The sequence below is a fragment of the Mandrillus leucophaeus genome, unplaced genomic scaffold (assembly GCF_000951045.1).
Source record: "Mandrillus leucophaeus isolate KB7577 unplaced genomic scaffold, Mleu.le_1.0 Scaffold770, whole genome shotgun sequence".
Taxonomy (NCBI): domain Eukaryota; kingdom Metazoa; phylum Chordata; class Mammalia; order Primates; family Cercopithecidae; genus Mandrillus; species Mandrillus leucophaeus.
Window position 1 is genome coordinate 375,336 of NW_012108364.1, and position 16,542 is coordinate 391,877.

A 16,542-nucleotide genomic window follows, 5' to 3' on the forward strand; every position below is an offset into this window, starting at 1 on the left:
ATTAAAGAGACCTTCTGTCATATAAAATGGCTCACAGACATGTACGTACATGCACTTCTCATCAGTCTCCTCCCCTTTACTCTCTTGTATTTTTCCTCGTAGCATTTATCACCATGTGATTGGGTATATAATAGGAACTCAAATATTGGTGCAAATAAATGACTCCTTCAATACAAAATGTATGAGAGGTACTGTAAAATTGGCACATAGTGTTATCACATCTTAATAGTAGCTTGTAGACAGAACTGTGGGATATATCTAGAAATCAACTTTTAGCCTATTGTTATTGACTTAGAGAATAATAAGCTCTTTAAATGACACCCTTAATGAAAATTGTCACATAATTTTCCTCTAAAGTCAGCTATATTTTTTAACAGATTCTTTATAGAATTCCTAAATCTGGGTTTTTGAAAAAAGAAATTAGTGACCAGTTAAAATTGTTGGCTCTTTTCCCACTGCTTCTAGTGGACTAGCCTGAGAAAAAATAATTTTCCATGTCTGTGTATATTTTATACCTTATAAAACGCCCTCTCTGAAATCATGGAGGAATTTAAGAAGGAGAAAATTGATAATCATACTTACTTAGTTTCTTTGGAATATTTGCATTTAGACACAACATCAGTAGCAGAAGCAAGACACAACCCGAGCATAGGGGAGGGAAGTGTTGGTGGGCTGACTGGCAGTTTGAGTGCAAGTGGAAGCCACATGGATCGAATAGGAGCCATCCGAGACAACCTGAGTGAAACGGCCAGCACCATGGCACTAGCTGGAGCCAGTATAACGGGGAGTCTGTCAGGAAGTGCCATGGTAAACTGTTTTAACAGGTGTGTGTTTTGGTTTGGTTTGGTTCTGCCTTCTGGTAACTACAAATTATTGATTAGGTGAGAATTTTGAACATAAAGCATGATGATTATATATAACCCTACTATGTCGAGGTTCAAAATAGTACTGTTAAAAATGAAATTTGGGGCCAGGTGCAGTGGCTTACGCCTGTAATCCCAGCACATTGGGAAGCCAAGGCAGGTGGATTGCCTGAGCTCAGGAGTTCGAGACCAGCCTGGGCAACACGGTGAAACCCCATCTCTACTAAAGAAATATAAAAAATTAGCCGGACTTGGTGGCATGCACCTGTAGTCCCAGCTGGTCGGGAGGCTAAGGTAGGAGGATCACTTCAGCCTGGGAGGTGGAGGTTGCAGTCAGCCGAGATCACACCATTGAACTCCAACCTAAGTGACGGTGAGACCGTGTCTCAAAAAAAAAAAAGAAAAGAAAAAAGAAATTTGGTGGTAGATTTCTAAGTCTAAGCAATAACATTCTGCCAATTTTTTCACTGTCCTTGTCAGATTTTGTATTATAAATCATTGCTGCAGCTGCTTCAATAGACATTGAAGCAAAGGCAATACTTAAGCCTAGATCTTACCTCTGTGGGTAACAACAGCCGGATGTTAGGAGATGGGACTTCGGCTGAGTCCTGGGGAACAGGTGGAGTCAGGACATCCAGGAATGTGTGAACTGGGACCGGGATCATCGGCTAGGGTCCTTTTATGTATTAATGCTTGCTTACTTTGTTCTCACCAAGTGTTTTATCAATAGCCATATAGATAAGTAGGAAAAATTATCTTCCCCTGTTTCTCTTTAATTCACTACTTTTCACTTAGGCTTAACAGCCTTGCCTTTTTTAAATGTAGGGGAGAATACATGAATTAAAAGATAAATTAGACATATTTATCTTATTTTTCGGTAGTTTGCATTTTAAATACAAACTCTTTGTTATAGTGGTAGATATTACCTCTTTTTAAAAAGGCAAATGTTGGCTGGGTTCAGTGGCTCACACCTATAATCCCAGCACTTTGGGAGGCCAAGATGAGAGGATAGCTTGAGGCCAGGAGTTTGAGACCAGCCTGGGCAACATAACGAGACCCTGTCTCTAAAAATATATATAAATAAATAAAATATCAAAAGGCAAGTGTTATTTATAGAGCCATTTTTTAATATAGATGCCCAGGATTTTTGGATTCATTGGTCTGTCATGTTTAATGATTAATACTGTATTCTAACTTTGTGTTTTGCATTGAAACATTACAAAGTGCTGTATCCTGAGTGAGAATAATGGAGTACATTTAAGTGAAAATCCTTTGTGTCTTTTTTGTGTTATTTTATTACTACTTTACTTGGCAGACAGCTAATTTTTCCCATTTTATTTGGATGACTGGTACTATGCAGTGTGCTGCAGTAGAATTTAAATTAAATAAAAGGAAAATTTTAAAAAATGGTTCCTAAAATAGCTTCTGGTTACTGGGGTTCTTAACTGAATTATTTAAAGATACATATTCCAATAGTGCTGATATTAAATATAATTTTGGTGATTTCATACCCCCCCTTTAAGGTTGGAAGTACAAGCAGATGTACAGAAAGAACGGTACAGTCTAAGTGGAGAATCTGGCACAGTCAGCTTGGGAACAGTTAGTGATAATGCCAGCACCAAAGCAATGGCAGGATCCATTCTGAATTCCTACATCCCATTGGACAAGTAAGGAAAAAACTGTTATAAAATCGAAAGTATTTTTAAAATTAATTTAAAAGGAATAATTCCTATCATTAGATTACCAGTGAAAAGTGATTACCAACTGTTAAATTCTCTGAGAAAAGGAAACAGTGAGCTGTCCAGAGTAGGCAAATCTATATAGATCATAAAGTGGATTTGTGGTTGCCAAGGGCTGGGAGAGGGAAGAATGGGAACTAACTGCTAATGGGTTCAAGATCTCTTTTTGGGATCATGAACATGTTCTGAAGTTAGGTAGTGGTGATAGTTGCACAGCTCTGATCACAACTAAAAATCACTGAATTGTACACTTTAAACAGGGGAATTATATCTGAATAAAGCTGTTCTTTAAAAAAAAAAGTAGCATAGTGTCTAGAACAGCATAAGCAATAAATGTATTGACTACTATTTTAAAAAATTGAAGCATTAGAAAGAGTTCTCTTATATCGAGTACATTCTTTAAGTAGACATGTCCTGTGTTAAGATGTTCTCATAGCTTATGTATAGTCTGAATTTTCCACACAGAAACCCTGCCCCCAGTCATCTGAACAAAAAGAAGTCAGCAATTATGTTTGTATTTGTTACTCTTGTATTTCAGAGAAGGCAACAGTATGGAGGTGCAAGTAGATATTGAGTCAAAGCCATCCAAATTCAGGCACAACAGTGGAAGCAGTAGTGTGGATGATGGCAGTGCCACCCGGAGTCATGCTGGTGGTTCATCCAGTGGCTTGCCTGAAGGTAAATCTAGTGCCACCAAGTGGTCCAAAGAAGCAACAGCAGGGAAAAAATCAAAAAGTGGTAAATTGAGGAAAAAGGGTAACATGAAGATAAATGAGACAAGAGAGGACATGGATGCACAGTTGTTAGAACAACAAAGCACGAACTCAAGTGAATTTGAGGCTCCATCCCTCAGTGACAGTATGCCTTCTGTAGCAGATTCCCACTCTAGTCATTTTTCTGAATTTAGTTGTTCTGACCTAGAAAGCATGAAAACTTCTTGTAGTCATGGTTCCAGTGATTATCACACCCGCTTTGCTACTGTTAACATTCTTCCTGAGGTAGAAAATGACCGTCTGGAAAATTCCCCACATCAGTGTAGCATTTCTGTGGTTACCCAAACTGCTTCCTGTTCAGAAGTTCCACAGTTGAATCATATTGCTGAAGAACACAGTAAAAATGGAATAAAATCTAATGTTGATTTATATTTTGGTGATACACTAAAAGAAACAAATAACAACCACTCACATCAGACAATGGAATTAAAAGTTGCAATTCAGACTGAAATTTAGGCCCATAAATGCTGCAAAATAATTACCACTGTACAACCATGTTTGGAGCTGGTTGAACTACATGTGACTTCTTAAGTTTCAGGTTACCAGCAAAAGCCAGGTTTCATTATCATAATGCAGATACATTTTCTGTGTTCAGCAAGGCATTGTGTGTCATGTGGATCTTAGTTACCAAACTATGAAATGAAGGCTTTAAAAGTGCATTATTTTAAGGATAATAAATTTGAAGAGCAAAGCACGTTTTGTGTGTTTGCCACAAAACATTGCTTGAAGCACATACTTAGATAGAAATTGATCTTAATTTATAATCAATATAAAATACTAATGCAATTCTACAGCATTCAAATGAAAACTTGAGGCTTTAGGGATAAGTGGTTAGTGATATTTTATTGAAACCACTAAGAGATAAGTTTAAAGGAACTGCATAGGTTACTCTCAGTATATGATACTCTTTGTAACATTTCTATTTATATCTGGGTATAAATTTCATTTTTTTTCTTCATATGCAATGTGGTTATATAAAGCTTAAAGCAGCTCATTTGCTACCATTTGGATACTTAGACACTTTGAGCAAGATTGTGGCAGTTTTTGCACAACTTTGAAATAGAAATACGTGGTACTCTATCTTGTATATTGTTGATGCCATCTTAGAGGAAAAATGTAAAGGTAAGTAATTAAGCATATGACAGCAACAAATAAGATATAAAACTACAAAATAAAGTCCCATTAGGTTATAAGTATTACAAAAAAACCACCTTTCTCTAGGGGGAAATTTGTACCCCATTGATTCTTGGTGCCTTTGGGTTTGACTGGGTTTTAATGGCCTAGTTATTTGAGGATTTTGCTGTGTTGTTTTCCATGTCTTCTCTGGTCACCTTGGATTATATAGAAAAATACAGGAAATAGATAAACATGAATGTGATTAATAATAATGCTGAAAAAGTGTTAGCCTACCAAAGACACACTCAGGCTTTAGTGAATAACTTTACATAACCTCAATTTTTAACACATGCGTATCTTCTCCAACCATGAAATCAAAGCACGGTGCAGAGCTTGTACCAAGTACAAAAGGTCCATGTATGATTAGCATTATTTTCTTTTGCTTTTGTTTATGGACAATGTTCAGCTGACATAAGCAGAAGTTGGCCAAAATACTGCCTGTACTGTTAATTTCCTGTATAATTCACTTAAATAAAAGCAGGTTAACCTCAATGATAGCAGTTAAAATGTTCTATCTTATGTATTTCTTTTAAGTATTACCATTATGGTGCTACTGAGCGTTTTCTTTTGGTAAAAAGAAAAATGCCATGGGCTGCAGTCTTCTTCCATCACTTTTCCCTACCAGGTCCATTAATATGCTTATAACACTAGTGCCAGTTATTTTATTTGATAATGCTTATGGTATTTGTATATTTGTTTGCATTCCAATTTTGTTTAATGAGTGTGTAAACTGCATACGTTAAATAAATGTAAATACTAATGTATTGCTGCCTTCTGGTGTGTGCACAAGTGTTTTATTATAAGAATGGGAATATTCATTGGCCCTGTGGTAGTATTCATAAATATTGCAAGCCTTTGTGATTATTCTGCCTTTTGGTCTCAGCCCAAAGGAAAGCATTTGCTGAACTTTTCAACAGTGTTAGAAACTACCCTTTTTTCCTAATTCCTGCTTTTCCACCAGAAGAAAAGATGCCATATACATAAACATAATTTTTTTGAGTAAATTGGTTGAATTTAACTTGAGTAAATATATGTATCATTAAATTGTGAAGAGAAATCAGTATTATAAATCCTCATCTTTGAAAAATGGAAAGATCAGCTAACTTGGGAAAAGGGGAAAAGAGTAAAAAGATCTTAAAAGACTGTTTTAAGAGATTCTATTCTAGCAACATTAGATTATGAAACTGGAGCCATTTAAATTCAAGCTAATTGTAATCAGATGCTTTCTGTTCTTGTAGCCTCTGTAAAATGCGTAGATGGTTTTTCTGTTTCTCTGGTATATAGTTAATACTTCATGAAAATAATTTTTTTGTTGTTCTTTTTTTTTTTTTTTTTTTTTTTTTGAGATGGAGTCTCACTTTGTAGCCCAAGCCTGGAGTGCAGTGGTGCGATCTTGGCTCACTGCCCCCTGGGCTCAAGCAATTCTCGCGCCTCAGCCTCCCAAGTAGCTGGGATTACAGGCGAACATCACCACGCCCGGCTAATTTTTTTGTGTGTTTTAGTAAAGACAGGTTTCACCATGTTGCCCAGGGTGGTCACAAACTCCTGAGCTCAAGTGATCCGCCCACCTTGGCCTCCCAAAGTCCTGGGATTACTGGCGTGAACCACCATGCTCGACCAAAATAATCTTCTGAATATGTTGACTGCCTTCTTGACATTTCTTTAAAAGGCTGAAGATGAAATGGAAAGCTAAATGATCTTCAGAGGAACACAGCAAAAATAGTGCCCTATAGGAGGCTGGTGCATTCATTCACCCTACACCTTCTGGTGATACTCCCAACCAGTACCACTTCAGTCTCACCTTAAAACTAGCTTCAGAAATTCCTTGTCTCCTGGATCCTTCAAAGTTGGATTAATTTAGGACCAAGCCAGTTTTCCCTGGAGCTCAACTCTGGGCTAGCCTCGAACAAGAGATACCTCCAGGGTATTCAAAATAAACCTTAACTCACTGAAATCTTGTTAAAACTCTTTGTACCTTAAAGCCTGTTGGAAAAATCATCTGGTAATGAGAGAAAAGAAATACAAAGATTATAATAGTATATCCTACTGTTGATTATGTAGACCACCAATTTAACTGGTAGATTCACCTCAGTGTACAAATGCCCAGCTTCAGAGCACTGAATTAGTTAGCTTTTTATATTAAATGCACATAATCCACCACTCCTAACTTATTTTGCTGGAAATTGTGTTAATTTGTAAACATGTAAGGCTTTCCCTAGCCTGTTGTCCAGGTAAACGTATAGACCATTCACCAAAGGATAAAGTATATGTTGAAAACCGTCAGAGCTATTAATTGCTACATGACATGAGCAAAAGAAACTCCTGCTCCACAGATTGTTTTGCCTTTCCATTCAGAGTCAGCACGCTTCTTACAGATTCTAGTCTGTACTTGGATCTGAGGAAAAACAATTCTTTTCTCAAGGCTACATTTCATATGGTTCCTTTTAATGGATTTGTTGTTTCATTTATTTCCTTCACTTAGAGTATGAGAGATCATTGCTAACTGCCAGTGTTTACATACTGGTTGATTTTTGAATGCCAAAAATAGTATTTTACACTTGGGGAGAGTTATGTTATTTAGGGTGGCTATCATTTAATAGATGGATATGAAAAAGTTGGCAGTTTTAAAATTTAGTTCAAATTGAATCACTGTACATCATATGCTAGTCAGAATTTTTGTGACTTCTACCAATTTATTCATTCAACAAAGTAGATGCTGGAAATAACAACATAGTACCAAATAAACACCCTGGCTTCAGAAGGCTTATATTAGAATTTGGAGGATACAAAAATAATAAACATGTACATATAGCTTAAAATAATGAAACCAGATGTAAAATAACCAGATGATGGTTGCTATGAAAAATTTGAGGTGGGCACAATAAGAGTGACTGGGGTTTGGGGGAAGCAGTACTGTTTTATACAGGGCAAAACGGGAAAAGTCTCTGTTAGAAGACATTTGTGCCAAGATCTAAAGGAAATGAAGGAACCATGTAAACATACCTGGTGGATGAACATCTCAGAAGCATCTCCAAGGTGAGTTAGTGGACAATGTGGACATCAGTCTTGAAATCTGAGTTTGCTATCTAATAGGTCAAGTCTGCCACTGTTTTTTCCTTGGTGTCTTGACTGTCCTTGGCACTTTACATTTCCATAAACACAATAACCTTGTTGTGTTTCACCAATTTTGATTGGGATTACATTGAATCTATAATTATCCCTATAGAAGTCTTTTACATCTTTTGTTAAAGTACATTCCCAGGTACTTGATATTTTTTATCCTATAATAATGATACATTTTTAAAATGTCGTTTCTTTCTTTTTGAGACAGAGTTTCACTCTTGTTGCGCAGACTGGAGTGCAGTGGTGTGATCTCACTTCACTGCAACCTCTGCCTCCTGGGTTCAGGCGTTTCTCCTGCCTCAGCCTCCCGAGTAGCTGGGATTACAGGCGTCCCACCACCACACCCAGCTAATTTCTTGTATTTTTAGTAGAGAAGGGGTTTCATTATGTTAGCCAGGCTGGTCTCAAACTCCTGACCTCTGGTGATCCACCCGCTTCGGCCTCCCAAAGTGCTGGGATTACAGGCGTTAAGCCACCACGCCCGTCCTCATTTTCTGTTCGTAACTAATAGTATACAGAAATACCATTGATTTTGTATAACAATTTTGTATCGGTGAATCTTACTCTTTTAATTCCAATGGTTTGTCCCCAGATTCTTTGGGATATCACTGTACAGTTATTTGTGAATATTTGTATTAAACACTTTTACAGTGCTTTGAAGTGTCAAATACTTTCTGAGCACTTTTAAAATAGTAACTTATAGAAAAGCAAACATAAAAAATAATAAAAGAAAAATACAACTTATCAAGTTTACTTATATAACAAACCTGCAAATGTACCCCTGAACTTAAAAGTTAAATTAAAAACTAAGGTTGACCTTGAACAGTGAATAAGGGTCATATAATTTAGAAAGGTGCAAAAGATAATTGTATATCAAATTATATATTAAAGTCTTAATTATCATTAGAGTTGGTTCAAAATAAAATACTTATTCCTCAGAACAACTCTGAAGGAGGTATTATCTTCATTACAGATGGAGGTAACTGAGGCACAGAGATATTAAGTAATTTGCCTGGGTTGCACAGCTGCTAAGTGGTAGAGGTGGTATTCCCATTGTTTTGGTTTTTTTCTCTTAGATCATTGCATCATTTATTTGTTTTTCTGGCCTTTTGCACTGGCCAGGACTTCTAGTGTATACTTCTGAATAGCAGTGGTTATAGGGGGCATTGTTGATTTGTTAACCTCAAAGGGAAACCTTTCATCATTTCAGCTATTATTTGTCGCACATATATTTATAGGATATCGTTTATTGAATTTAGTAAATTATCTTCTAACTCCTAGTTTGCCAAGAGTTTTTACCTTGGAAAATATGTTGAATTTTATTGGCTGTTTATTTGGTCGGGGGAGCATCTGCTATATAATTGTGATTACTTTGATATGTTAATGTGGTGAATTTGATTCTTCAAATGTTAACCTAGGGCAGACTTCAGTGATCAGAGTATGTGAGATTGGAATGATGTCTTCCTCGAATGTTTGGTAGAAATTGCTATTAAGACTGTCTGCATTTGAATTGTTTGTTTTTTAGTACAAGAGAGAGCCAGGTTTTCAGGGTTAGTAAGCAGCTCATTTTCATCTATATGAGCAGTAAGATAAGGCAGTCTCTGCTCTGTAAGAGTTGATTAATTCTAGAATGTGTGGGCTGGCTGGTGACAAGATAGTCTTGCTTTCACTTTTTTTTTTTTCTTTCTAGCCTTTTGCCTAAATAGCACTGGAGCACATACTTCTGGCACTTTTTGTCCTGCATGGAGGTAAAATATAGACATTCATAACACTGTGTGTTCCAGGTATTAATACCTCCAGATTCTTAATTCTGTATTCAAGATATTAGGAGAACAAATCTTAAACTCTAGTCTCATGAGGGCAGGGACCTTGTCTTTCCGTTTATTTTTTCTAAACTTATAGTATTTATATAGTATATATAAAGGTATTTATATAGGAAATTCTGATGGGACAGAACAACAACTGAGCAAAGGGAATGAGAATGTTTGTGGACTCAGGGTTGATAACCAGTCACTTCATAATATTGTACAGTCAAATAAGTTGTTTGAAACAATACAGTGGCTAAAAAGACAGTTAACTTTTAACAAGGTTTTATACCAAATACGTTAGTTTACAAATACTCTATCATGTATGACAGCCATTGGAACCTAATTTCCAGGGTTAATATAGCCAAGACATTTTAATTTTGCTTTTGGGGGCTTTTTGTTGCTTTTTTGCTTGTTTAAAGAAAATGTAATACTTTTAACTAGATAAAGAAATCACAGTTGCTTTAGAGGTATCATGAACTGATGTTTTAGAGACTTTCTATTTTGAAAGCTTAAATAAAATGTGCACAAACAAATTATTTCCCCATCCTTTTTTCCTTACCTTTCTGTGTTTTGTTCTCCCCTTCTCTTCTCTGCCTCTTTCCCTCATTATCTTCCCCCATAACCAGTGCAAATGACAAAATGTGTGTGATGCCAGTTTTCTCCATGTTCATAGTCACATACAATGCATATGTACGTTAATTTTCTTGATTTTTTTCTCAGTAATATCTTTGGGAAATCTGTCCAAGTCAACTGTATGACTCCAATTCATTCTTTTTAATGGCTGCCTAAGAATTCTGTAGTATAGATGTGCTGCAGTTATTCAGACATTCTCATATTGATGAGCATTCACTTTGTTATTTGTTGTTTCTTTCTTCAATATAAAACACTGCAGAAAACATTGTAATACTTACATCCTTATATTCTGGTACTTCTAAGTATGGGAGATAGATTCAAGGAAATCAAATGACTAGGTTAAAGTCCATGTATATTGAATTTTTAAAAGATTACCAGATTGTCTCCCAAAAAAGGCTGTCACAATTTACAATTTGCTAACAATACAGGAGTTCCCTTTTCCCTGCATTCTACTAACGATAGGTATTAGAGCTTTACAAATTTTTAAACTGTTTGGTGTAAAGTAATATCTATTATCTAATGTTACATTTTCCTGACTAGTAAATGTGTATATCATCTTGTGTTTTCTTTTTTTTTTTGGGCCTAGGAGGTGGAAGATGGTATTTGAATTTGCTGTTCTTTAAATTGGCTCTTACATCCTTTGTCTATTTTTATTTATTTTTATTGTTTTCTTGTCAGTTTGAAAGGTATTTTGGCCAGGTGCAGTGGCTCACTTTGGGAGGCTGAGGCAGGAGGATTACTTGAGGCCAGGAGTTCAAGACTAGCCTGGGCAACATAGTAAGACCCCATCTCTGTTAATAAATAAAAATGAAAATAGGGCCGGGTGCAGTGGTTCACACCTATAATTCCAGCTACTTGAGAGGCTGAGGCAGGAGAATAGCTTGAACCCGGGAGGCAGAGGTTGCAGTGAGCTGAGATCATGCCACTGCACTCCAGCCTGGGCAACAGAGCAAGACTCTATCTCAGAAAAATAAATTAAAAAAAAAAAAGAAAAGAAACATATCTTTATACTGTAGCTGTTAATAGTTTGACTCTTGTATTTTTCTCCACATACGTCATTTGACTATTTATTAGCATTGTGTGTGCATTCTGTTTTATCCTTAAATAAACTTTTAATTTTTGAATATTTTTAGATTTACAGAAAAGATGCAGATAGTTCAGGGTTTCCACATACTCTTTACATTTTTTTTTCTGCAATATGAAACCTGTTGTGTGTCTTTAATTGTAATATTTTAGACCTTCTGGTCATGATTAAGCTCTCCTGTCTTTCTAAATTATACTTGTAGTCTCTTTGGGTAGTTTGTAGTGAGATTTTGAATTTTTCATATTTTTAAAAATCTATCTTCAGTTTATCTTAGCATTTAGTGTAATATAAAGGTCCAGTTTTACTTTCTTCCAGATGGAAAGCCATTTGTGATGGCACTATTTTTAAAGTAATCTTTCCTTTTCCCAGTAATTTGAATACCGTGTTTACACTAGAATGCATTTCTAGATTTCTACCAAAAAGTCTGCTGGGATTTTGACTGAAATACCATTGATACCTATTTATCAATATGAGGAAAACTGGCATCTTAACAATATCAAGTCTTCCTATCCATGAATACAGTATATCTGTCCTTTCAGTTTTTTAATTTCTCTCAACAGTGCTTTATAGTTTTCAGTGTACAGATCTCTTAAAAATATCAATTTATGATTACATTCATTACTAGTATACAGAAATAAAATCATCTTTGTATATTGATCTTGAATCCTATGACCTTGTAAATCAAATTAGTTTTAGTAGTTTTTTTGTAGATTCTATGGACTTTTTTTTTTTTTTTTTTAAGTAGAAGCCTTGCTCTGTTGCCCAGGCTGGAATGCAGTGGCTTGATCTCAGATCACTGCAACTTCCGCCTCCCGGGTTCAAGCAGTTCTCCTGCCTCAGCCTCCAGAGTAGCTAGGATTACAGGCGTGTACCACCACGCCTAGTTAATATGTGTGTGTGTGTGTGTGTGTGTGTGTGTGTGTGTGTGTTTTAATACAGAGTTTCGCCATGTTGGCCAGGCTGATCTTGAATTTCTGACCTCAGATGATCCGCCTGCCTCGGCCTCCCAAAGTGCCAGGATTACAGGCATGAGCCACCCTGCCAGGCCTCTATAGGGTTTTCTTCATAGATAATTGTGTCTGCAAGTAAAGAAAGGTTACTTCTTTTCCAATCTGGATGCCTTTTATAACATGTTAACCCCTTCTGGCTTCAACCTCTAGTACAGTGTTAAATAGAAAGGGTAAGAGGACATCTTTACCTTGTTTCCAGTCATGGGGTGGAGGTAGTCTTTCGGCCTTCCTCAGTTTTTATCCCTCCTGGCAAGTTCTTGAAAAACTCAAGTAGGTGGCCTTATCAGGATTGATTGGAAAACCGCAGAGTTTGCCTCTTAAGTTATTCACTACTTTGGGTGATTTGCTTTTCCCCACCCCACTTCGTTCATTTTTCACAATTGAGATACAGTTTGCATACTATAAAATTCACATTTTAAAGTGTACAATTCAGTGTTTTTACAAGGTTGTACAACTGTTACTAATATCTGACTCCAGAACATTTTCATCACCCCAGAAAGAACCCTTTACCCATTAGTAGTCAGTTCCCACTTCCCCTTCCTCTCAGTCCCTGGCAACTACTAATTTACTATCTCTATGGGTTTGTCCATTCCGGACATCTCACATAAATGGAATAATAAAATGTGGCCTTTTGTGTCCCGCTTCTTTCACTTAATACTTTCAAAGTTCATCCAAGGGACAGCATGTATCACTACCTCATTCTTTTTTATGACTGAATAATATTCAGTTGTATGGCTATGCCACATTTTTGTTTATCCATTCATTAGTTGATGGACATTTGGGTTGTTTCCACTTTTTGGCTATTATGAGTAGAACTGCTATGAACATTTGTGTACAAGCTTTTGTGTGAACATATGTTTTCTACTTTCTTTCAGTAATAGGGGTTGCAGAATTATTGGATCAAAATGGCAACTCTCTGTTTAAGTTTTTGAGGAGCTGCCAAACTTCCAAAGCAGCTGCACCATTTTACATTCCCATCAGCAATGTATGTGGTTTTTAATTTCTACACATCCTCACCAGTACTTACTATTGCCCACCTTTTTTATTGTAGCCACCCTAACAAAATCTTTGCCCTTGTTTTAGAACAAGTATGAATTAGGATCAAAATTATGTTTATTGAAGTAGTCGTCCCGATCCACTGCTTAATTACAGAAAATAATTGGTCCTGTTTTGCCAGGCACTGTGTAATTCCAGCACAGCAGTTTGGGAGGCTGAGACAGATGGATCACTTGAGGTCCGGAGTTCAAGACTAGCCTGTCCAACATGATGAAACTCCATCTCTACTAAAAATACAAAAATTAGCCAGGCGAAGTGGTGCACACCTGTAATCCCAGATTCTTGGGAGGCTGAGGCAGGAGAATTACTTGAACCTGGGAGGCAGAGGTTGCAGTGAGCCGAGATTGTGCCACTGCACTCCAGCCTGGGTGATAGAGCAGGACTGCATCTCAAACAAAACAAAGAACAAAAAACAGCTGATACAAAAGGGACACCCTGGCCTTTTTAAAAATAAAAACAAATTGGTCCTATTTTACAGATGGGAAACTGATACAAAAGAGATCTAATGGCAGGTAGTAAGATTAAATTTTAGGCTATTTTTGAACTTGGGTCACTTAAAAATAGAATATTAATTCAGGTTGCTTTGTAAGTCTCCTGTCTGGTTTGTGTTTCCTGTACTGTGAAGCATACCTGCAGTGGCAGAATTTTTCTTACCAAGTTCCTTCCTTGTGCAATGTGGTACTGGAAATTCTACAGTAAAGTAATCCAGTCACACTGAGCTCTTCCTTCTCATTGACCTGAGTCTGTTTCAAAACATGGCTTAGGTTTTACCTCTTCCTGAAATGTTTTCGAGTAACCCTATTTGGCCCTTTTAGTACCTTTAACACTTGAACGTTTCATTGATGCTGTTTTCTCCTAGGAGAGTCTCTTGCACTTGGTGTTACTGCCAGTTTTTTTTCCAAATGAAGTATGAGCTCATTAAAAGCAGGGGCTATCTTTTTAAAAGTGTATCCCCCACAATACTTACTCAGAGCGTCATAAATAGTGTCATTCACTGGCAGTGCTTATGCAATTCAGATGTTAATTATTGCATCCTCAGCTTCTATGCCAGTAGATCATAAATTCTAACTTCCCTAAGCATCATAAGAGAGATTTTTAGATTTCCAACCCCCTAGATTGTTAAGATTCTCAAGTGACTCTGTGCAAACATTTCAAGAACTACTGTTTGAGAAATATTTAGAGTGTCATTGTAAACATTTCTGTAATAGGAACTTCCTAATCTGAACTGTGGCGACAAGAACACCAATGGGGCAGTGTCCTCTGGATTCATTTATTCAGCAAACTTTACTAGCATCCATTAGCCTATACCAGACTCTGGACTTAGTGTATTGGTTCATCCTCAAAACAATGACAGATTGGAAAATAAAGATGCTATTGCAAACATTCCCTGTAGCTCAAGTTGTGGGGTAACCTCTTGGCTGTTGTATCATGACTGACTAATTTCCAGGAGATGGCACCAGAGGTCCAAGACTAACTGCTTCTCTCCATATTAATATTGCTATTGGAGGGATCTTAATATGTGCCTCTTCTCCAGTAAATAACTATTAAGGTGTCCATACTATTTGAAAAGAGGTTTCTTATGTTTTTCTAACACATAGATGAGATCATTATACTTAAGAAAGCAGTTAGACACATGGAAGGAAAGATAAGGTGCTTATCAAATAACAGAAGGCATTTTACATTAACCACATAAACCAGTAACCCCAAATGGTAGGAAGATACCCCATTTTGCAGACGAGGAACCTGAAGACTGCAAGGTCATACAGCTCCTAAGTAGAGCTGGGATTTGATACCAGGTGTATCTGATGCCAAAGTCTGTGCTCTTAAGCAGTTTCCCAGAGGAAAAGGAGAGCTGCTGAAAATTAGTCTCTTGCTTTTCATTGATTCTTCTGATACCAATTGACTTTCAGCCACTTCTTTGATTTTTGGCAAAAGGCATCAAAATCTATAAACTCGGCTGGGTGCAGTGACTCATGCCTGTAATCCCAGCACTTGAGGAGGCTGAAGCAGGAGGATCGCTTGAGGCCAAGAGTTTGAGACCAACCTGGGTAACATAATGAGACCCTGTCTCTACTTTAAAAAAAAAAAAAAAAAAAAAAAAAAAGCCGAGCATGGTGGTGTACGCCCGTAGACCCAGCTATTCAGGAGGATGAGGCAGAAGGACTGCTTGAGCCCAGGAGGTTGAGGCTGCAGTGAGCCATAATTATGCCACTGCGCTCCAACCTGGGCAACACAGCTGAGACCCTGTCTCTAAAAACAAGCAAAAAACCTATAAACGTGACAAAATTCAGAGTACTCTAGAGATAGATTTCTCCTTACAGACATCCCTTGATAGAGCTCAGGCAGGAGAAATCTGTGACTTGCACATCAGTTTTTAGGGAGTCCTTTTGGTCTGAGTGGTACCTACAGGCTAATAGGAAAGTGAAACAAATTCCAACTACACACTTTGCTCCATCCTCTTCCTAGAGAGCAAAACCCATGTGTTAGGAAAGAAACTATAAGAAAATACATTTGAAATCACTTTAACAACATGCTGTGCCATAACTCATGCTTAATCTCTGCACATAACATAGAATCAAGCCTTCTGAACTACTTCCTGGGAGGCCTCTAGTGAATAGCATACTACCAATAGGCATCACCACTTGGTAGGATAAAGGGAGTTTTCACCAAGATGCCTAAGTGGAAATGAAAAGGTTAAGCTTAAAAGCTCCATGTCTTTGAAGCTTTCCTGACAAATAACAAATTCTCAATATATCTATCACTTTGCAGTCTCAACTTGTAGAGGCCTTTTCATTTTAAGATCTTGCTCATGAAGGAGGCACTCTCTGAATTTGCCTAGATTATGGCTCACTCTGAGCAGTTAAGAAATATAATAGCCTGTCTAGACTCAGTATCATAGCTGTCCTTAAGGTTTGCTTTCTTTGCCTTCCAAATTTCACCTTTTCCCTCAAATCCCAGATAGCAAAAGGGCCAAACCAGTCACAGTTTGTCAGCATTTCACAATACACAATATCCTTATGTGTGTTCTTATTTGGAGTTCAATATAAGTGAAACGATTTAGATGAGATGATCTGTAACAATTCTCTCCAGGCTACAATGTAATACAATTCTATGACTAAGAAAAGGCTGCTGGGGGCTGGGCGCGGTGGCTCACGCCTGTAGTGCCAGCACTTTGGGAGGCCAAGGTGGGTGGATCACGAGGTCAGGAGATCGAGACCATCCTGGCTAACACGGTGAAATCCAGTCTCTACTAAAAAATACAAAAAATTATCCGGGC

At 37.2% G+C, this 16,542-nt stretch overlaps 1 protein-coding gene across 3 annotated transcripts in view; it reads left to right on the forward strand.

Moving 5' to 3' along the window:
- The window catches only part of RNF19A (ring finger protein 19A, RBR E3 ubiquitin protein ligase), a 78,321-nt gene extending 72,999 nt beyond the window's left edge, over nt 1-5,322 (forward strand). For 2 of the 3 annotated variants that reach the window (XM_011966726.1, XM_011966727.1), the window contains 3 exons: nt 611-824; nt 2,387-2,530; nt 3,141-5,320. In XM_011966726.1, coding sequence (XP_011822116.1) covers nt 611-824; nt 2,387-2,530; nt 3,141-3,831 — 1,049 coding nt within the window. In that variant the 3' untranslated portion in view covers nt 3,832-5,320. Of the gene's footprint in view, nt 1-610; nt 825-2,386; nt 2,531-3,140 lie in introns of all 3 variants that reach the window. The other variant, XM_011966725.1, reaches the window with a different exon arrangement.
- The last annotated feature ends 11,220 nt before the right edge of the window (nt 5,323-16,542 follow it).